Below are 23,312 nucleotides of genomic sequence, written 5' to 3'. Positions count from 1 at the left end.
TTATATAACTTGTTTCTTTTTAGTATCTTCTTGTGATGTACTTAACTGAATTTCTTTTCTCTTCCTTACACATTTCTAAGTTTCTTCACTACTTTTTTTTTTTTTCTATTTCCTTTTTTGCCTGACTCAGTGTATCCGGGCAAATGTCATGTTGTTCCTCTTTGAACATTTTCCACAATCTGGTTCGTTGTATGAATATTTATCTGCTATAGCTTCACTTGGGTTTGACATAAACATTTGGAACTCCTCTGCATTTTGATGGTCCTACATCTTACTAGTGTTGCATTTGATAATGTCCTTTGATTTATGTGCTCATATGCTTGATCTGGAGGAGTAGCCTGGTGGTTAGTGCAGCGAACTTTGATCCTGGGGAACTTGGTTTGATTCCCACTTCAGCTCCTTGTGACTCTGGACCAGTCACTTAATTTTCCATTGCCCCAGGCACAAATAAGTACCTGTATATACTATGTAAACTGCTTTGAATGTAGTTGCAAAATCCACAGAAAGGTGGTATATCAAGTCCCAGTCCCATAGTAATCTCTGTGTATATCAGCTCCTCTCTAGGATCTGGCATTTGTGCAGTGATCTGATCCATCTTTCTCCAATTGCTGCATGATCTATCTGCTTTTCATATTGTCCATCAGATGAAATTCAGTTAAGTACATGACAAGAAGATACTAAAAAGAAACCGAGCCAGTTAACCCAAGTGAAGAAATACAAGATAGTAGCAATGAATGATTGACCAGGTCAAAAGCTGCAGAAAGGTCCAAAGAAACTGTAAGAACAATAGAATGTTTGTCAAGATGGGAATAAATTTCATTGAGTAAAGCTGCAAGAACTGTTTCAGTACTGAAATGGGCTCTAAAGCCAGACTGCTTAGGGTGTAAGGCAAGGGATTTTTCTTAAAAAGTGGACAGCTGGATATATACTACATAGATTTGGTACTGGGTAGTAATGAGCAGGAATTTGTGGATCAAGTGAAGCTTTTTTTTTTTTTTTAGAATAGGGCGCACTACGGCGGACTTCCAGGAAGCTGGTACCTGCCCCATTGAAAGTCTGATGTTGATCACTGAAAGGATCTTAGGCAATAGTTGGAGCCTCAGGTATTTTCAACCAAGAAGGTGGTACTGGGTCAAGTGTACAGAAACCTTTTCCTGATAAAGGTTTTGATAGTGAGTGTAGAGTTTGAGATTGGGTTTGTCCTCCTAGTCCTCATTTCAAAGAGTCCTCAGGCTTGTAGGTATCATAAATATTTAGGTACAGTTACTACAGTAAAAATGTCTGTGTTTGGAGGGCTTACAATTTAAAGGAAAAAAAAAGAGCTGAAGTGGAATGAAACCACTAGGCTACTCCTCAGGCCTGCTTGGCTTAGAATGCCTATTTGATGCTGTTATACAGCCTGGTATTCCTTTCTGGTTTCATTTTTAGGTGAGAGAGAGGGGGATAGCAATTATTTGCTCAATCAGAGCACATTTTTATAACTTGGATGTCAATGAAACCGTTCTAGATGATGATGATGCTGTTTTTCCCCTTGGATGTTTATTCCCATTCCATTATTGCTGTTGGACGTCTTAACTTTGGGCCCACCCTAGTCCACCCAAAACATGCCTCCAATACATTGGATGCGCTGCAGTATAAAATGCCCTAATTCTGTCTTTCCAAAAGTGCTATGTAGATGTTTTATCAGTAGATGGGCGTTTTTTGGCCCTTTTGAAACGTCCATCTGCTTCGAAAATAAGTGCCAAAGTGTGTATGAGTGAAATCCAACCAGATCTTTTTTTTCTCCTCTTGTCTGATTTACGGTAGCTTTCACTGCATGATGTAAAATGGGAAGAAGGAGGGAGAAGAGAAACCTTCTTTGACTTCCTTATTGCCTTGTTCTGAAGACTGATTTGGCCTGTGCTTTACAGGAGCTGGGTGCTACTGGATCACCAGTATAATATCTACCTCTACAGAGAGGGAGTACTGCGGACCTCCTCTGAACCATACAACAGCATGGACCTACAAGACAAAACTTGCCATTTGACCAATCACTGCATTCAGAAAGAATACTCCAAAAACTATGGCAGATATGAAGAAGGGAACGAAATGTTCTTTGATGAGTTTAATCAGTATCTGATGAGCTCTTTAAATATCACGCTGGAAAGTAGCATTCTACAGCAAATAAAGCACATAATAAGGTAATGTACTGCTGTTTTTATGTTTTCAGAAGTAACAGATTGGACATCTGTATTTTTTTTTATTTGATTCTCTGTTGAAATGTTGGAATATTCTTACTTGTGCACCAATGTATTAAGTACTCCTAGATATGTTGCACTATTTTATGCTGGTCCTGGAGTAGCATAATAGATAGATAAAGGGAAGTGGACCAATGACTCCAGGGAGACGGGATACTGATGTACAAAGTACCACTTTATTCACAGACTCGACACAGTACCGTGTTTCGGCCACAATCCTGCCTCAGGAGTCTTAAATGATTCTGGTACTAGGAATCAATCTGGAGGTTAGGAAGTGAGAATCAGTCAGGTTAAATGGTCTTTAAAAAGACCCTTAGAGATTTGATACATTACTCTGTAGTCTGTTTGAAAACGGAACAGCGTGTGAACTGCTGGTCAGTTGTAAACAAAACAAAAAAAACAGACTACAGAGTAATGTATCAAATCTCTAAGGGTCTTTTTAAAGACCATTTAACCTTCTGACTGATTCTCACTTCCTAACCTCCAGATCGATTCCTAGTACCAGAATCATTTAAGACTCTTGAGGCAGGCCTGTGGCCGAAACACGGTACTGTGTCGAGTCTGTGAATAAAGTGGTACTTTGTACATCAGTATCCCGTCTCCCTGGAGTCATTGGTCCATTTCCCACTTCCCTTTATCTGTTGATTTCTAGTGGGAGTTAGTGTTCATCCACCTTGGTGAATCACCTCCTCCTTGTAGCATAATAGATGACAGCAGATAGACCTATAGGGTCCATTTAGTCTGCCCAAACAAGATCAAATCAGCATAAGATATGATGTGGTACTACATATGCATACTTTTTCTTGATTTGTCCTTGCCATTTTCAGGGCACACACTGTAGAAGCCTGCCGGGTACTGGCTTTGTTTCCCCTTTACTACTACTACTTAACATTTCTAAATCGCTACTAGGGTTACGCAGCACTGTACAGTTTAACAGAGAAGGACAGTCCCTGCTCAAGGAGCTTACAATCTAAAGGACAAGTGTACAGTCAGTCAAATATGGCAGTCAAATTGGGGCAGTCTAGATTTCCTGAATAGAGGCATAAGGGTTAGGTGCCGAAGGCGACATTGAAGAGGTGGGCTTTGAGCAAAGATTTGAAGATGGGCAGGGAGGGGGCTTGGCGAATGGGCTCAGGACGTTTATTCCAAGCGTAGGGTGAGGCGAGGCAGAAAGAGCGGAGCCTGGAGTTGGCGGTGGTGGAGAAGAGTACTGAGAGGAGGGATTTGTCCTGTGAGTGGAGGTTTCGGGTGGGAACGTAAGGGGAGATGAGGGCAGAGAGGTAATGAGGGGCTGTGGACTGAGTACATTTGTAGGTTAGAAGGAGAAGCTTGAACTATATGCGGTACCTGATCGGAAGCCAGTGAAGTGACTTGAGGAGAGGGGTGATATGAGCATATCGGTCCAGGCGGAATATAAGACGTGCAGCAGAGTTCTGCACGGATTGAAGGGGGGATAGATGGTTAAGTGGGAGGCCAGTGAGGAGTAGGTTACAGTAGTCAAGGCGAGAGGTAATGAGAGAGTGGACGAGAGTTCGGGTGGTGTGCTCAGAGAGGAAAGGGCGAATTTTGCTGATGTTAAAGAGAGAGAAGCGACAGGCTTTGGCTATCTGCTGGATATGCTCAGAGAAGGAGAGGGAGGAGTCGAAGATGACTCCGAGGTTGCAGGCAGATGAGACGGGGAGGATGAGGGTGTTATCGACTGAGAGAGTGGAGGAAGAGAAGAGGGTTTTGGTGGAAAGACGATAAGCTCGGTCTTGGCCATGTTCAGTTTCTGGTGGCGGTTGGACATCCAGGCAGCAATGTCGGATAAGCAGGCCGATACTTTGGCCTGGGTTTCCGCAGTGATGTCTGGTGTGGATAGATAAAGCTGGGTGTCGTCAGCATAAAGATGATATTGGAAACCATGCGATGAGATCAGCGAGCCCAGGGAAGAGGTGTAGATTGAAAAAAGAAGGGGTCCAAGGACAGATCCCTGAGGAACTCCAACAGAGAGTGGGATGGGGGTGGAGGAAGATCCCTGAGAATGTACTCTGAAGGTACTGTGGGAGAGATAAGAGGAGAACCAGGAGAGAACAGAGCCCTGGAACCCAAATGAGGACAGTGTGGCAAGAAGTAACTCATGGTTGACAGTGTCAAAAGCGGCGGATAGGTCGAGGAGGATGAGGATGGAGTAGTGACCTTTGGATTTGGCAAGGAACAGGTCATTACAGACTTTAGAGAGTGCCGTTTCTGTCGAGTGTAGAGGGCGAAAACCGGATTGAAGCGGATCGAGAGTGGCAGGAGAGAAGAGAAAATCAAGGCAGCGGCTGTGAACGGCACGTTCAAGTATCTTGGAGAGGAAGGGTAGGAGGGAGATGGGGCGGTAGTTGAAGGGACAGGTAGGGTCAAGTGATGTTTTTTTGAGGAGTGGTGTGACTACAGCGTGCTTGAAAGTGTCAGGGACAGTTGCAGTGGAGAGAGAGAGGTTGAGGATATGACAGATGATGGGGGGGTGACAGTGGGAGAGATGGTGTTAAGTAAGTTGGTGGGGATGGGGTCAGAAGAACAACTGGTGCATTTCGAGGTGGAGAGAAGGTAGGCAGTTTCCTCTTCAGTGATATCAGGAAAAGAGGAGAAGGAGGCCTGGGTTGGTTGGTTGAGGGAGTGGGTTGAAGGGTGAAGAGGAGGAGGTGGCTTGGTAGTGAACTCAAGGTTGATCTTCTGCAGCTTGTTGCGGAAGTAGTCAGCCAGTGCTTGAGGAGAGAGTGAGGGGAGGTGGGAGCGGAGGGCACTTTGAGGAGTGAGTTAAGGGTGGCGAAGAGACGACGGGGGTTGGAGCTGAGAGATTTAGTCAAATGGGTGTAATAGTCCTGTTTGGCAAAGAATAGGGAGGACTGGAAGGAGGAAAGCATGAATTTGTAATGAAGGAAATCGGTATGGGTGCGAGATTTCCTCTAGAGGCGTTCAGCAGATCGGGCGCAGGAGAGAAGGTATTGGATGCAAGGGGTCAGCCAGGGCTGGGGATTAGTACGGGGATGGGGGGGTGGATGGTGCGAGGGTGTCCAGAGCAGAGGAGAGAGTGGTATTGTAAGCAGAGACAGCCTTGTCGACAGACTGGAGGACATGATGGAGGGGAGGAGATTAGAAATACTAGAGGATAAGGTGGGAGGGTCGATAGCCTGGAGATTCCTGGAAGTAGTGGTTAGTGTTGGGCGGGGTTGAGGGGGGGTGGTGATGAAGTGTGAAGGTGATTAGGTGATGATCAGAGAGAGGAAGAGCTGAGGCGTAGAAATTGGAGGGTGAGCAGGTAGAGGAGAGGACGAGGTTAAGACAATGGCCAGTTTGGTGAGTAGGGGTGGTGGGGCACAGCTGGAGGTTGAAGGAGGATGTCAGAGTGAGGAACTGGGCAGCGTAAGAGTCGGATGGGTCGCTATATTAAAAGCAGGAAGCCGGCAAAAGAATCGGTTGGGCCGCTGGATGACCGAGGGGTAAAAGGGGCGATCAAGGAAGACAAAGACGTAGCGGAGAGATTGAATGAATTCTTTGCTTCAGTCTTCACCGAGGAAGATTTGGGTGGGATACCGGTGTCGGAAATGATATTTCAAGCGGACGAGTCGGAGAAACTTACTGACGTCATGGTAAACCTTTCCCCCTCTAAGTTTTCCCCAATTGTCTTTATGATACATGTATCTCACTGTACCATAATCCAGCTTATAATCGAAAGACAAAAACGCCTATATTGCAACCTAAATCGGGAGATAGGCGTTTATCTCCCAAAAATGAATAACGCGGTATAATCGAAAGCCGAACTTGGACATTTTCAACTGCACTCCATCGCGGAAGCGTACAAAGTTGACGGGGGCATGTCAGAGGCGTGGTGAAGGCGGGACTGGGGCGTGGTTATCACCCGAACAGAGATGGGCACCTTTTGCCGATAATGGAAAAAAAGTATGCATTTGTAGCTAGAATTTAGGGCACTTTTCCTGGACCCTGTTTTTTGACGAATAAGGCCCCAAAAAGTGCCCTAAATGACCAGATTACCACCAGAGGGAATCGGGGATGACCTCCCCTGACTCCCCCAGTGGTCACTAACCCCCTCCCACCACAAAAAATGATGTTTCACAACTTTTTATTTTCACCCTCAAATGTCATACCCACCTTCCTGGCAGCAGTATGCAGGTCCCTGGAGCAGTTGTTAGGGGGTGCAGTGGACTTCAGGCAGGTGGACCCAGGCCCATCCCCCCCCCCCTACCTGTTACAATTGTGCTGCTTAATGCTTAGTCGTCCAACCCTCCCAAACCCACTGTACCCACATGTAGGTGCCCCCCTTCACCCCTTAGGGCTATAGTAATGGTGTAGACTTGTGGGCAGTGGGTTTTGAGGGGGATTTGGGGGGCTCAACACACAAGGGAAGGGTGCTATGCACCTGGGAGCTCTTTTACCTTTTTTTTTGTTTTTGTAAAAGTGCCCCCTAGGGTGCCTGGTTGGTGTCCTGGCATGTGAGGGGGACCAGTGCACTACGACTCCTGGCCCCTCCCACGAACAAATGCCTTGCATTTATTCGTTTTTGAGCTGGGCGCTTTCATTTTCCATTATCACTGAAAAACAAAAACGCCCAGCTCACAAATTGTCGAATAAAACATGGACGTCTATTTTTTTCGAAAATACGGTTCGGTCCGCCCCTTCATGGACCTGTTCTCGGAGATAAACGCCCATGGAGATAGACGTTTTCGTTCAATTATGCCCCTCTATATCACCTTGATATTAATCGCAACTTGTATTTGTTCATACCGAAATTACGGTACCATGTAAGCCACATTGAGCCTGCAAAAAGGTGGGAAAATGTGGGCTACAACTGTAACAAATTAATTAAATAAAAAGCAAAATGTATTTTCACAAATCACAAAGCCTTCCTATCCAAGGAGAATATTGTATTCAGGAATCAATATTTTCTAGCACCTACAATATTTTCTAGCAACTAGCTAGGTATATTAAAAGCAGGAAGCCGGCAAAAGAATCGGTTGGACCGCTAGATGATTGAGGAGTAAAAGGGGCAATCGGGAAAGACAAAGCCGTAGTGGAGAGATTAAATGAATTCTTTGCTTCGGTCTTCACCGAGGAAGATTTGGGTGAGATACCGGTGCCAGAAATGGTATTCGAAGCTGACGAGTCGGAGGAACTGAATGAATTCTCTATAAACCTGGAGGATGTAATGGGACAGTTCTACAAACTGAAGAGTAGCAAATCTACAGGACCGGATGGTGTTCATCCCAGAGTACTGATAGAACTGAAAAATGAACTTGCGGAGCTATTGTTTGTAATATGTAATTTATCCTTAAAATCGGGTGTGGTACCGGAAGATTGGAGGGTGGCCAATGTAACTCCAATTTTTTTAAAAGGTTCCAGGGTAGATCTGGGAAATTATAGACCGGTGAGTCTGACATCGGTGCCGGGCAAAATGGTAGAGACTATTATAAAAAACAAAATTACAGAATTATATTCAAAAGCATGGATTAATGAGACAAAGCCAACATGGATTTAGTGAAGGAAAATCTTGCCTCACCAATCTACTACATTTCTTTGAAGGGGTGAACAAACATGTGGCTAAAGGTGAGCCAGTTGACATTGTGTTTCTGGATTTTCAAAAGGCATTTGACAAAGTACCTCATGAAAGACTTCACAGGAAATTGGAGAGTCATGGGATAGGAGGTAGTGTTCTATTGTGGATTAAAAACTGGTTAAAAGATAGAAAACAGAGTAGGGTTAAATGGTCAGTATTCTCAATGGAGAAGGGTAGTTAGTGGGGTTCCCCAGGGGTCTGTGCTGGGACCGCTGCTTTTTAACATATTTATAAATGATCTAGAGATGGGAGTAACTAGTGAGGTAATTAAATTTGCTGATGACACAAAGTTATTCAAAGTCGTTAAATCGCAGGAGGATTATGAAAAATTACAAGAGGTCCTTATGAGACTGGGAGCCTAAATGGTAGATGACATTTAATGTGAGCAAGTGCAAAGTGATGCATGTGGGAAAGATGAACCTGATCCATAGCTACGTAATGCAAGATTCCAAGTTAGGAGTCACAGACCTAGAAAGGGATCAAGGTGTTGTCGTTGATGGTACGTTGAAACTTTCTGCTCAGTGTGCTGCTGCGGCTAAGAAAGCAAATAGAATGTTAGGTATTATTAGGAACATAGTAAATGATGGCAGATAAAGACCTGTACGGTCCATTTAGTCTGCCCAACAAGATAAACTCATTTTACATGGTATGTGATACTTTATATGTATACCCGAGTTTGATTTGTCCTTGCCTTTCTCAGGGCACAGACCATAGAAGTCTACCCAGTACTGTTCTTGTACTAAGTTCTAAAGCTAACATCGAAGCCCCTCCCTTATCTATTCAGTCACGATCAGGGTGTAGACCGTAGAAGTCTGCCCAGCTCCTGTTTTGTTTCCCACACTCTAGCTCAAAGCTGAATAAAGAGTGTAGATTGTATCCAAAAAACAACCCTCAAAACCATAGTGAAGTAATGTGTCGTACATAAAGTCCAATTTAACCCTGTCGAATGCCTTTTTGGCATCAAAACTGATCAAGAGCGATGGAACTGTAGTACTTTCTAAGTTCAAGAGAGGCCAATATTTTCCTAATGTTCTTGGCTATGTACTGACCCCAGATGAAGCCCACCTGTAGTGTGGGGAGCACTCTAGCTAATCTGTTTACCATCACCTTCGCCAGTAGTTTGGTTTCAAGTTTAACAACGAGAGAGAGCAGTACGATCCTTTGCTAGCTTTAGGGAGAACCACAATTTCGGCCAGATTTAGCTCTGCCGGAAGCATCTGGGAGTCCAAACACGTTCTATATATGGCAGTAAGGGGCAGTATAACAGGCTTCTCCATAAGAATTTATAAATTCTGCCCTATAGCCGTTGGAGCCCAGGGCCTTTATCAATGGACTCTGGTTAATTGCCCAAGCTATTCCATCTGGAGTTTAGAAAGTCTTTATCTGACTCAGTTTAGGAGTGGCTATATAATAAATAAATGGAATTCTAAAGTCCCTTCTCCCCAGGGGTATCATACAGTGTAGCATAGTATCCTCGAAAAGTGTGACACATCTCAGCATCAGAGCGGCTGAAATGCAGGGAACCTGGGGAAAAGAAGAAGCTTTATGGATCATCCTGGAAAGAGAAGACAGAACCTGTATCCACACGGGAGTTATCTACAGACCTCCTGTGCAAACGGAGAAGTTAGACAAGGATCTGATAGAAGATATTCAAAAGATTGGTATGAAAGGGGAGGTGCTACTGTTGGGAGATTTCAATTTGTCTGACGTGGATTGGAACGTCCCGTCTGCAGAATCTGAAAGAAGTAGGGAGATTGTGGATGCCTGTCAAAGTGCCTTGCTCAGACAAATGGTGACGGAATCCACGAGGGAAGGGTCGATGCTGGATCTAGTGCTCACTAATGGAGATAGTGTTTCCGATATCCGGGTAGGTGCCCACCTATGAAATAGTGATCATCACACCGTATGGTTTGATATAAGGGCTGAGTGCGGACGCACAAAACTCAAAGTACTGGATTTCTGACATACTGATTTTGATAAAATGGGGGAATACCTGAAGAAGGAGCTGTTGGTGAGGGAAGGTGTAGGAGAAGTGGAAAAACAGTGGTCCAAGCTAAAGGCTGCTATAAATATAGTGACTGATCTTTTTGTGAGGAAAGTAAACAAAAACAAGAGAAGCAGGAAGCCTATATGGTTCTCCAAACAAGTAGCTGAAAAAGTAAGAGCAAAAGAGGTTTTGTTCGAGAAATACAAAAGAACGCAACGAGAGGATCACAGAAAAGATTATCGGATTAAACTGAAAGAAGCAAAGAGGGAAATACGGCTAGCAAAAGCGCGAGCGGAAGGAAAAATGGCTAAAGATGTAAAGAGAGGTGCCAAGACTTTTTTCAGATATATTGGAGAAAGGAGAAGAGATAGGAATGGAATTGCGAGACTGAAAGATAATGAAAATGCTATGTGGAGAGTGATGAAGATAAAGCGAACGTGCTAAACAATTATTTCTCTTCGGTGTTCACGGAGGAAAATCCTGGAGAAGGACCGCAGTTGGCTGCCGAGGGTTGGCTGCTATACAATTGGAGTCCTATTTATTAGGAACAACAGTCACTTTGACTCTGGGATTACAACAACGCGGGCTGCAATGTAAAAGCGCCTTGTGTTATCTACTTTGGAACTTTCTGATTCAAGTGTGTGGAAGGAACATTTTTCCCTGGATTCCAGGGCTCTGTCCTTTCCTGGTTCTCTTCCTACTTCTCCCTCCGCACCTTTAGTGTTCACTCTGGTGGATCCTCTTCTACTTCTATCCCTCTGCCTGTCGGCGTACCTCAGGGTTCTGTTCTTGGTCCCCTCCTCTTTTCTATCTACACTTCTTCCCTTGGTTCATTAATCTCATCCCATGGCTTTTCCTACCATCTCTATGCTGATGACTCCCAAATCTACCTTTCTACCCCTGTTATCTCACCTTGCATCCAAACCAAAGTTTCAGCGTGCTTGTCTGACATTGCTGTCTGGATGTCTCAACCCCACCTGAAATTAAATATGACCAAAACCGAGCTTCTCATTTTCCCCCCCAAACCCACCTCCCCGCTCCCCCCGTTTTCTATTTCTGTTGATGGCTCTCTCATTCTCCCTGTCTCCTCAGCTCGAAACCTTGGGGTCATCTTTGACTCTTCTCTCTCCTTCTCTTCTCATATCCAGCAGATTACCAAGACCTGTCGTTTCTTTCTTTACAACATCCGTAAAATCCGCCTCTTTCTTTCCGAGAACTCTACCAAAACCCTTATCCACACCCTTGTCACCTCTCGTTTAGACTACTGCAATCTGCTTCTTGCTGGCCTCCCACTTAGTCACCTCTCCCCTCTCCAGTCAGTTCAAAACTCTGCTGCCCGTCTCATCTTCCGCCAGGGTCGCTTTACTCATACTACCCCTCTCCTCAAGACCCTTCACTGGCTCCCTATCCGTTTCGCATCCTGTTCAAACTTCTTCTACTAACCTATAAATGTACTTACTCTGCTGCTCCCCAGTATCTCTCCACACTCGTCCTTCCCTACACCCCTTCCCGTGCACTCCGCTCCATGGATAAATCCTTCTTATCTGTTCCCTTCTCCACTACTGCCAACTCCAGACTTCGCGCCTTCTGTCTCGCTGCACCCTACGCCTGGAATAAACTTCCTGAGCCCCTACGTCTTGCCCCATCCTTGGCCACCTTTAAATCTAGACTGAAAGGCCACCTCTTTAACATTTGCTTTTGACTCGTACCACTCGCCTCCACCTACCCTCCTCTCTTCCTTCCCGTTCACATTAATTGATTTGATTTGCTTACTTTATTTATTTTTTGTCTATTAGATTGTAAGCTTTTTGAGCAGGGACTGTCTTTCTTCTATGTTTGTGCAGTGCTGCGTATGCCTTGTAGCGCTATAGAAATGCTAAATAGTAGTAGTAGTAAATATCAAAAGTCAAGGAAAGATATTATATTTGGACTCTAAGTGCAAATATTGCAATGTAATCTTAGTGTGATGTAATGTGTGGTTGGTAATGTATGAGTACGCTTTGACGTTGTGGATGACGCTGTGAAAGGGTTACGGAAGTGAGTCCCATGAAAACTGAGGAATATTGTTGATAATATATGTACATATATAGGTAACAATAAAAGTGTTTATGCTTATCAGAAGTATCTATTGGAGTACTCTATGGTAAATTGTATGTATTGATCATACTCTGATATAAAGCTATATCCCCTTGCATGAATAGGAGTTAAAATTTAATGCCAAGGAGTGTAGAGAGTGATACACTTGGGATGAGGAAACCCAAAAGAGAGATACTGGATAGGAGGGGAGAGATTAGTAAGCTCGACTCAGGAGAGAGACCTTGGGGTGTTGGTTTCGGAGGATCTGAAGGTGAAGAAACAAGGCGACGGCTGTGGCCAGAAGGATGCTAGGCTGCGTAGAAAGGGGCATAACCAGCAGAAGAAAGGATGTGTTGATGCCCCTCTACAAGTCATTAGTGAGGCCCCACTTGGAGTATTGTGTTCAGTTTTGGAGGCCGTATCTTGCTAAAGATATAAAAAGACTGGAAGTGGTGCAATGAAAAGCTACGAAAATGGTATGGGATTTGCGTTGCAAACAGTACGAGGAGAGACTTGCTGACCTGAACATGTATACCTTGGAAAAAAGGAGAAACAGGGGTGATATGATACAGACGTTCAAATATTTGAAAGGTATTAATCCGCAAACGAACCTTTTCCGGGAAGGCGGTAGAACTAGAGGTCATGAATTGAGGTTGAAGGGGGGCAGACTCGGGACTAATGGCAGGAAGTATTTTTTTCATGGTGAGGGTGATGGATATGTGGAATGCCCTCCCGCGTGAGGTGGTGGAGATGAAAACGGTAATGGAATTCAAACGTGTGTGATAAACACAAAGGAATCCTGTTTAGAAGGAATGGTTCCATGGAATCTTAGCGGAGATTGGGTGGCGACGCCAGTAATTGGAAACAAAACAGGAGCTGGGCACACTTCTATGGTCTACGCCCTGATCGTGACTGAATAGCTAGGGATGGGCTGGAGTGTAAATTTTAAGGTCTTCGATGTTAGCTTGAGAACTTAGTACAAGAACAGTACTGGGCAGACTTCTACGATCTGTGCCCTGAGAAAGGCAAGGACAAATCAAACTCGGGTATACATACAGTGGTGGAAATAAGTATTTGATCCCTTGCTGATTTTGTAAGTTTGCCCACTGACAAAGACATGAGCAGCCCATAATTGAAGGGTAGGTTATTGGTAACAGTGAGAGATAGCACATCACAAATTAAATCCGGAAAATCACATTGTGGAAAGTATATGAATTTATTTGCATTCTGCAGAGGGAAATAAGTATTTGATCCCCCACCAACCAGTAAGAGATCTGGCCCCTACAGACCAGGTAGATGCTCCAAATCAACTCGTTACCTGCATGACAGACAGCTGTCGGCAATGGTCACCTGTATGAAAGACACCTGTCCACAGACTCAGTGAATCAGTCAGACTCTAACCTCTACAAAATGGCCAAGAGCAAGGAGCTGTCTAAGGATGTCAGGGACAAGATCATACACCTGCACAAGGCTGGAATGGGCTACAAAACCATCAGTAAGACGCTGGGCGAGAAGGAGACAACTGTTGGTGCCATAGTAAGAAAATGGAAGAAGTACAAAATGACTGTCAATCGACAAAGATCTGGGGCTCCACGCAAAATCTCACCTCGTGGGGTATCCTTGATCATGAGGAAGGTTAGAAATCAGCCTACAACTACAAGGGGGGAACTTGTCAATGATCTCAAGGCAGCTGGGACCACTGTCACCACGAAAACCATTGGTAACACATTACGACATAACGGACTGCAATCCTGCAGTGCCCGCAAGGTCCCCCTGCTCCGGAAGGCACATGTGACGGCCCGTCTGAAGTTTGCCAGTGAACACCTGGATGATGCCGAGAGTGATTGGGAGAAGGTGCTGTGGTCAGATGAGACAAAAATTGAGCTCTTTGGCATGAACTCAACTCGCCGTGTTTGGAGGAAGAGAAATGCTGCCTATGACCCAAAGAACACCGTCCCCACTGTCAAGCATGGAGGTGGAAATGTAATGTTTTGGGGGTGTTTCTCTGCTAAGGGCACAGGACTACTTCACCGCATCAATGGGAGAATGGATGGGGCCATGTACCGTACAATTCTGAGTGACAACCTCCTTCCCTCCGCCAGGGCCTTAAAAATGGGTCGTGGCTGGGTCTTCCAGCACGACAATGACCCAAAACATACAGCCAAGGCAACAAAGGAGTGGCTCAGGAAGAAGCACATTAGGGTCATGGAGTGGCCTAGCCAGTCGCGAAGGCAAAAAAGGAGGTAAAAAATCCTCACGACACCGTGAAGATGAAACAAAAAAGTGAGGAGAATGGATGAGGATACCAACTGTTTTATATTTATTCACTTAAAAAATTCACTTAAAAAATTACATGTGCATAAACAGCGACCCGACACGGCCGTGTTTCGGCACAATGGCCTGCTTCAGGGGTCTTTATAACCTTGAATGATGTAGTTTAGAATGTTTGTTCCAAGGGAAATAACAGGAAACAAATCTCTCTGGTCTCCTCTCTTCAAAAATAATATATATGAGATATATATATTTTTTAAAAACGAGCATCTAAATACTCCTCTCCTAAGAGTTATCGGCAAATTGTGAAAAAGCTTTTTCACAATTTGCCGATAACTCTTAGGAGAGGAGTATTTAGATGCTCGTTTTTAAAAAAATATATATATCTCATATATATTATTTTTGAAGAGAGGAGACCAGAGAGATTTGTTTCCTGTTATTTCCCTTGGAACAAACATTCTAAACTACATCATTCAAGGTTATAAAGACCCCTGAAGCAGGCCATTGTGCCGAAACACGGCCGTGTCGGGTCGCTGTTTATGCACATGTAATTTTTTAAGTGAATTTTTTAAGTGAATAAATATAAAACAGTTGGTATCCTCATCCATTCTCCTCACTTTTTTGTTTCATCTTCACGTGGCCTAGCCAGTCACCAGACCTTAATCCCATTGAAAACTTATGGAGGGAGCTGAAGCTGCGAGTTGCCAAGCGACAGCCCAGAACTCTTAATGATTTAGAGATGATCTGCAAAGAGGAGTGGACCAAAATTCCTCCTGACATGTGTGCAAACCTCATCATCAACTACAGAAGACGTCTGACCGCTGTGCTTGCCAACAAGGGTTTTGCCACCAAGTATTAGGTCTTGTTTGCCAGAGGGATTAAATACTTATTTCCCTCTGCAGAATGCAAATAAATTCATATACTTTCCACAATGTGATTTTCCGGATTTAATTTGTGATGTGCTATCTCTCACTGTTACTAATAACCTACCCTTCAATTATGGGCTGCTCATGTCTTTGTCAGTGGGCAAACTTACAAAATCAGCAAGGGATCAAATACTTATTTCCACCACTGTATAAAGTATCACATACCATGTAAAATGAGTTTATTTTGTTGGGCAGACTAGATGGACCGTACAGGTCTTTATCTGCCGTCATTTACTATGTTCCCTCCCACCCGTCGAGGCCCTTCGTAAGTAGACACCAGTTGGGCCAATGATCTTCCCTCTTTATTACCATGTTTATAAGTGATATTTTTAATAAGTTAGTGACTTTTTGCTCTTTGGTGCAGCAGTTCATTTAAAGCTGTCTGCAGAGTTAATAAATTTTGCTGAGTGACCTCAATGGTTAAGGACCCATGGCTCTGGCAGGCGGCCCTGACTTGTCATTCGAGACAGATAATGTCCTGATCTCTAGATTTCTTTTTAAAACTTGAATAACAGATTATATCTCCCTGAAGTACCACCTTCACCGCCTCCCATAATAGGCTAGGGTTATTCTCGTGCTCAACATTGGTCTTATAATTGTGCCAGCATTCTAAGAGAGAGTCAGAAAACTTAGCATCACCATATAGGTTCAAAGGTAATTTCTACACCAAAGGCCCAATCCCATCACTGACATCCACCCAGATCAAAGATTTACAGATTTTAAATAATCACTACTATTTATTTTTATCACTCCCCAGTCTCACTTGCATGCCTCCATTCAAACATTTAATTTGAACACTGTTCAAGCTCACCCTGAATTTAGAGTTCTTCCCACACCAGGGACATATATTGCACTGGTTGTATCCTCTCAAGCAACTTCAGCACAGCCAGAGCTGTTCACTTGTGCACTGAAGCTAGCAAGAGTGCTGTGGCTCTGATGAGAGTGACTCATATAGATAAGAGGAAGTGCAGTGCTTAGCAAACTTCATCCTGAGGCATTTTATTGGACCCAATGTACATTAACAGCTGCTGGGCTCAGGAACAGAGAGGTGGATTAAGTCGATCTCTTTGCATTCCAGTGGAGCTTGTGGGATAATTTCTGAAGGATGCATTCAGAAGAGGAATAAACTGCTCTTTCTTCGTCAGTAATATTTCTTTTACTAAGTAACTGTACTGAGTTTTCAGCACAAAGTGTAAACAGTCTGTGTCATAAAATGTATAGGGACAGGCTTATGGACCTCAACATGTTTACGCTAGAAGAGAGGCGGGAGAGAGGAGATATGATAGTGACGTTTTAATACCTCAGTGACATTTAAATACCTCAGTGCCGTTAATGTACAGGAGGTGAGCCTTTCCCAAATGAAGAAAAACTCTGGAATTAGATGGCATAGGACGAAGTTAAGAGAAAATAGACTTAGTAGGAATCTGAGAAAAATATTATTTCATGGAAAGGGTGCTGGATGCGTGGAATGGCCTCCCGGTGGAGGTCATAAAGACAAGTACTGTGTCGGAATTTAAGAAAGCGTGGGACAGGCACATGGGATCCCTTAGGAAAAGGAGGAGTTAGTGGTTACTGAGGAAGGGCAGACTGGATCGGCCATTTGGCCTTTATCTGCCATCATGATTCTATGTTTCTATACAAATTAATAAGCGAAAAAAGAACAGTAAAGGTGATGAAGGTAGTTGGAGATCTCATAATGACAATTCCGGAAGAATTATTTATTTTATTTTTGTTACATTTGTACTCCGCGCTTTCCCACTCATGGCAGGCTCAATGCGGCAGGCAATGGAGGGTTAAGTGACTTACCCAGAGTCACAAGGAGCTGCCTGTGCCGGGAATCGAACTCAGTTCCTCAGTTCCCCAGGACCAAAGTCCACCACCCTAACCACTAGGCCACTCCTCCATTATTTCTGTGACAATGTTAAGTACATAAGCACTGCCACGCTGGGAAAAGACCAAAGGTCCATCAAGCCCAGCACTCCGTCTCTGACAGCGGCCAATCCAGGCCCCAAGAACCTGGCAAAACCCCAAAATTTAATAACGATCAATGGACTTTTCCTTCAGGAATCTGTCCAGACCCCCTTTAAACTCAGCAAGGCCAGCTGCCATCACTACCTTCTCCGGCAATGAGTTCCAGAGTCTAACCACACGCTGAGTAAAGAAAAACTTTCTCCAATTTGTTTTAAACCTACCACATTCTAATTTCATCTTGTGTCCCCTGGATCTATTATTGTTAGAAAGCGTAAACAAACGCTTCACATCTGTCCGCTCTACCCCACTCATTATTTTATACACCTCTATCATATCACCCCTCAGCCGCCTTTTCTCCAGGCTAAAGAGTCCTAGCCTTCTTAACCTCTCCTCATAAGGTAGTCTTCCCATCCCTTTTATCATTTTCATCACCCTTCTCTGCACCTTCTCCAATTCCTTTATATCTTTTTTGAGATGAGGCGACCAGAACTGAACACAATACTCCAGGTGCGGTCGCACCATGGAGCGATATAACGGCATTATAACATCCTCATGCCTGTTTTCCATCCCTTTTCTAATAATACTCAACATTCTGTTTGCCTTCTTAGCCGCCGCAGCACACTGAGTGGAAGATTTCAACGTCCTATCCATGATGACTCCCAGATCCCTTTCTCGGTCTGTAACTCCTAAAGCGGAACCTTGCATGACAAAGCCGTAATTCGGGTTCCTCCTTCCCACGTGCATCAGTTTGCACTTGTCAACGTTGAACTTCATGTGCCATTTGGACGCCCAATCCCCCAGTCTCACGAGGTCCTCTTGTAATCTTTCACACTCCTCCCGTGACGAGACGACCCTGGATAACTTTGTGTCATGTGCAAATTTAATTACCTCACTAGTTACTCCCATCTCAAGGTCATTTATAAATATGTTAAAAAGCAGCGGTCCCAGCACAGACCCCTGAGGGACCCCACTAAATACCCTTCATTGAGAATAATGACTATTCAACCCTACTCTCTGCTTCCTATCTTTTAACCAGCTCTTAATCCATAATAATACACTGCCTCTGATCCCATGACTCTCCAGTTTCCTTTGGAGTCTGTCATGAGGCACTTTGTCAAACGCCTTCTGAAAATCTAGATATACAATATCGACCGGCTCCCCTTTGTCCACATGTTTGTTCACCCCCTCGAAAAAATGCAGTAGATTTGTGAGGCAAGACTTCCCTTCACTAAATCCGTGCTGACTTTATTTATTTATTTATTTTGTTACATTTGTATCCCACATTATCCCACCTCTTTGCAGGCTCAATGTGGCTTACAATTCGTCATGGATACTGAAATAGAAGAGAGTATACATTTGGCTTTACAGAGTGTTTTGGGTTACATGAAGATGAAATACATGATAGTGTAAGAGCAAAAGGCATTATAAGATAATGCTGGATGTATTAAAGTTGTACAGTTACATGTGTTGCTCATTGTGATATATCTTGTCAAAGAGAGAAGTTTTTAATTGTCTCAGTAGCCCATGCTTTTGTATGTGCGCTGTAATTTTATTCTTAATAATAGCCTCCACCATTTTTCCCGGCACCGACCGTCAGACTCAGCGGTCTATAATTTCCTGGATCTCCTCTGGAACCCTTTTTTAAAAATCGGCGTTACATTGGCCACCCTCCAATCTTCCGGTACCACACCTGATTTTAGGGATAAATTGCATATGTTTTATTTATTATGACAGCTGCGGCTTCCACTTGGCAATTGATATTTGTGTTGGAAGATAGATTGACTACCTGATTGTTAAAGGGACCATTCTGATCTCAAACCTATATTCTCATGAGAGTAGCAGACTCCTGACACAGGCCATATTGCCAAAACATGGCCATGTTGAGTCAGATTGAGGAATTCCATCTTTGTCGCCTTCGCTGCTGCTGTTTTTATTTTTTGCTTGTTCGCTGTGTGTGAAGTGTGGACTCTTGTCTGCTTGTTATGATACAAATGAATAAAACATTAAGGTATTGATTCTGCTAACTACAAAACAATTAACTAGCAAGGAAACAACAATTCAGTCACTTGATGTTCCCAGTGAAAACTGAGAAACTGCAGTTTTGGGTTGCTGCTTAAAAATGAAATATTATGCCCTGCTAGCAGAGGAGGAGAGTGGGAGACCAACTAGCAGCACCTGTTTATTGAGAGTGTGTCTGGGGAGAATTTGGGTTGTCATAAATGGTGCTCCTTTATACTGAAAACTTCTGTCAGCTAGTTCACAATCAGTCGTTCTGAATACAACATAAAAAGTGAGTAAAGAACCCCCGCCCCCCTGAAGTGCAGACAAATTTAGTTTGGTTCCAGATTGCTCTTGGAGAGTATCGTGCTGTGATGAAGCCCCTGCAGTAGATGTTAGCCAGCACACTGGGTCTTTTCATTTCCAGCAGCAAGGATGTGATTAGGAAAGTGTAAAATTAGACATGAAGAGCAGGTGTGACATTAGTTGGCAAAGTCTTTCTTTTCATAACTTCTGTATTTGTTGTGCTTCATTTAAAGTTGCACGTCTGCCTTCTTCAAATTGCCTGGTAGAATGAGCTAATTTTGTAATAGCCTGGTTAGATTTGATTGCCATTACCCATGTCCTTCACAATGATTTTCAAAGGCAGAGTAATATTGCCTTTGAAAATTATGCTAACAAAACTAATTTATGTTTAGGGGTTTGTTTGTTTTTTTCATGACTATTGCAGCACAAGTTTCTGAGAGTCCTCAACCCCACACCTGAGAATACTTTTGCTTGCTGCAAAAATCGTTCACAGGGAAGCCCAGACCTATATGTCAGACCTTATAGACTTACCTACCAGGAATGCAAAGAGATCAGCACGCACATTCCTCAATCTCCATTACCCTAACTGCAAAGGACTAAAATATAAATCCACATAGGCGACCAGTTTCTCATACATCTGCACGCAGCTATGGAACGCACTACCAAAGGCCATAAAAATAACGCAAGACCTAACTATCTTCCGAAGGCTACTGAAAACGGATCTGTTCAAGAAGGCATACCATAACCACCCATCTTAAACACCAAAAAATAAGACTTTACACGACATAGACATAATTGAAATCTTATCACTTGACTGATCAACCTCTTTACCACTAATGAATAAGCATAACCACTTCAATCTCTATGTCGAATATGCTCTCTCCATAGTCGATGACCTAAAGAATGATACAACCCAATTTCGTACTCAGGAACGTTCATGTATTACCATAATTTATTCTTCCTTAACATATATATGCACATGATATATATCTATACCATGATCTGTTCACATATGTTATGTATGTATGCAACTTAACACATTACCATTTGTAATTCTGTTACCCGGAAATGGCAACCACCATTACGGCAAATGTAAGCCACATTGAGCCTGCAAATTGTTGGGAAAATGTGGGATACAAATGCTACAAATAAATAAATAAAATGCACATGACATTGCAGTATATATATATATATATATATATATATAATGTTATATTTATGCACTTGTATCCCATATTTTCCCACCATATGGCAGGTTCAATGTGGCTTACATATTGTTAAAAAGGCGGTTACAAAATTTAGATTTGTAGAAATCTAGTACATAATACAGAAGTACAATAAATGCTTATAGGTTGATTTATTAGCATATTGTGAGAGAGAGTCTTATCTAGATTGTAAGCTCTTTGAGCAGGGACTGTCTTTTTGTGTATGGTGTACAACGCCGCGTATGCCTTGTAGCGCTATAGAAATGATGAGTAGTAGTAGTAGTTAATATTATATATCCAATGGACAGTTGTTAAAGGCCATTTCCAGTTGTATATGCAGAAATCCCTGTGTGGAACATTTTGACTCTGTATCCTGTTGTACTATATATACACTCACTTGAGTTTCTGCCACTGTACTTTTGTCTAAGTCTGTAACTTTGGCTTCCAGCCATAATACTATGAGTTTTCTGCTTTCACAGAAGCTGCCTTACATGTATTGAGCCTGCCATCAGCACCAAACACCTCCCCTACCAGAGTTTCCAACTCCTTGGCTTTGACTTCATGGTGGACAAGGCGCTGAAGGTCTGGCTGATTGAAGTCAATGGTGCTCCTGCCTGTGCACAGTAAGCCTCTTATTTCTATGACACATTCCACTTTTAATACATCTTCAAAGCTCTTAGTGGATGAAAAAACCATTCCCTCTCTCTCCTGTCTTTTTTGCTTTGTGGTTTGACACGTCTAGTTTGAGCGTGAACTGGAATTCTGTTATCCTTATCGGTGATGAGACTTCCAGGACATGTTGCTCTGAAGAATTCTGTCAGACGAGCTTGGCAAGGCAGAAGTGACATGCAGGCTCTTGGTTATAGATAGGAGCAGAGCGGAAACAGATTTTGATGTGCCATATACTTCATAAGTCAGTGTCCATGCTGGCTGAAAAGAAAACTTCTCTCCTTGTTGAAGTTGGGGAAATTTATACAGATCCTGTTATCATTAAACTGGGCTCATTTAGTGTGGTTTAGCACTCAAAATGAGTACTGAAGGTTTTTCTTTCGTGACAGGCGATGCCAGGTATATAACCAGAACGTTCGAGAAGTGTCTAAAAGTGCCAGAATGGCAAGTGGCCTAGCCTTTTTGAGTCACACAGTTCTCTCTTTCTGCCATAATCACTCTGTAGCTTTTTGCTCCACCTGGGGCATATACCGCTGACATGCCCAGGCGCTAACATCACAGCTTTGCTCAAGGGATGGCCGTAAAAGTATCTTCCCTCTCATACCCGTTGACTCTCTTTTTTGAAGCCTTCAGCCTCCCCATTCCGTCCAAATCTGAGGTAGGCTCCGCTGATCATCTGCTAATCTGACACTGGCCCCCCTCCGTACAAGAGGGGAACTGCCCTTGATCTTAGACATCATCCATGCCACTGCTAGCATGGGACAACAACCAAATGACCTTTGCCCTTGCTTTGGTCTGAAACATAGTGCTGTATACTCTTTAAGGCTAGGACCCACCGCCACAGACCAGGACAGCGAAACCTCGCTTATCGCGGTCCCCCACCATAATCCATCCTATCTGCGGCCACATTCACTCTGACACTTAAGGCTGGACTGCAAATAATTCCCTGGTAGAGCCTCGCTAGATCTTGCGCTGATGTCCAAACTATGCGCACTACTGCATCCAATTCACTCCTTGCCCCCTGTTAGGCTGCTGCCATGAGAGACTTTTGCAGCTCGTCATGACTGCCAACACAGGTAATGTTACAACTGGCACCACACCTCACCAGTGGGCCTTTCTGTGCCCTAAACCAATAATCAGTGGTAATAATTGGTGTGCATTTCTGTGGCCCAAACCAAACAGTTTTAATTCACACTTGCTTCCATGCCCATGTCTCTCTCCCACTCGTGACACCATATGTTCTACTGAGGCTCGTCGGAACCTTCCGGCATAAGGAGCGCATTCCCTCTAGTAGGAACTTATGCATGGACCAGCATCCCTTATGTATGCATGTATGTGCACCTGTCAGCCAAAGCTGGCACCTATAATTCCAGCCATTTCAAATATGTGAAGAGTATCTGACAATTGTAGTTGATTTGTATCTTAAACGTAAGCAGCGCTTGATTTGACATCTGTAATGCATCTTAAATCTGAGCAGTGCGGTCCTGTGATGCAGAGCGCTTCCGCTCAAAGGGTCATGCTCATCTGATTTGGGCACCTCGTCTCATACCGGCATAGTGGGCAGTTAAATCTATAATGGTGGCCCGACAATACATTAGGATGCCATTGGGACCCAACTTGCACTGTCCAGAACAATAGGATAGTAGTTTTGCTACCCGTGTCTTATTCTATACTCACCCAACCAAGAATACGTGGACGAAATTACTATACCCACTATTGCCTGGAGAAGAAATTCTGTGTGTAATCCCTCCACGTGTGCCCTAAACTTGCCCCACTGATAGCCTATGATAAAAAGAAGGCGCAATGCAAAAAACGCTATAGCCTGATGGGATCATAAACTGAGCCGTCACTGTCATATTGACTCATGAGAAACAGGAAAAGGGGGTGACACATCCATCTTCTCTACAGCACATCCCTATACATAAGAGTGTTTTCTTGCATTTACATCATCAGTATTCTTTACGGGGTATTCATGGCAAGAATGATTAACACACTGGTTATTTGTATTTTGCTCGCATTTCGCTTGGGGTAGACAAAGGGCTTTATGAACATAAGTCATGGCAATAG

The 23,312-nt window shown here is 43.6% G+C and overlaps 1 protein-coding gene across 1 annotated transcript in view; it reads left to right on the top strand.

Moving 5' to 3' along the window:
* The window catches only part of TTL (tubulin tyrosine ligase), a 98,434-nt gene that overhangs the window by 55,449 nt on the left and 19,673 nt on the right, over nucleotides 1-23,312 (top strand). Inside the window, exons 5-6 of the mRNA XM_030198111.1 lie at nucleotides 1,911-2,180; nucleotides 21,056-21,199. Coding sequence (XP_030053971.1) covers nucleotides 1,911-2,180; nucleotides 21,056-21,199 — 414 coding nt within the window. The remainder of the gene's footprint in view (nucleotides 1-1,910; nucleotides 2,181-21,055; nucleotides 21,200-23,312) is intronic.

The sequence above is a fragment of the Microcaecilia unicolor genome, chromosome 3, assembly GCF_901765095.1.
Source record: "Microcaecilia unicolor chromosome 3, aMicUni1.1, whole genome shotgun sequence".
Classification (NCBI taxonomy): domain Eukaryota; kingdom Metazoa; phylum Chordata; class Amphibia; order Gymnophiona; family Siphonopidae; genus Microcaecilia; species Microcaecilia unicolor.
Note: the sequence above shows the minus strand (reverse complement) of the source record. Positions and strands in the feature narration are given on the sequence as shown.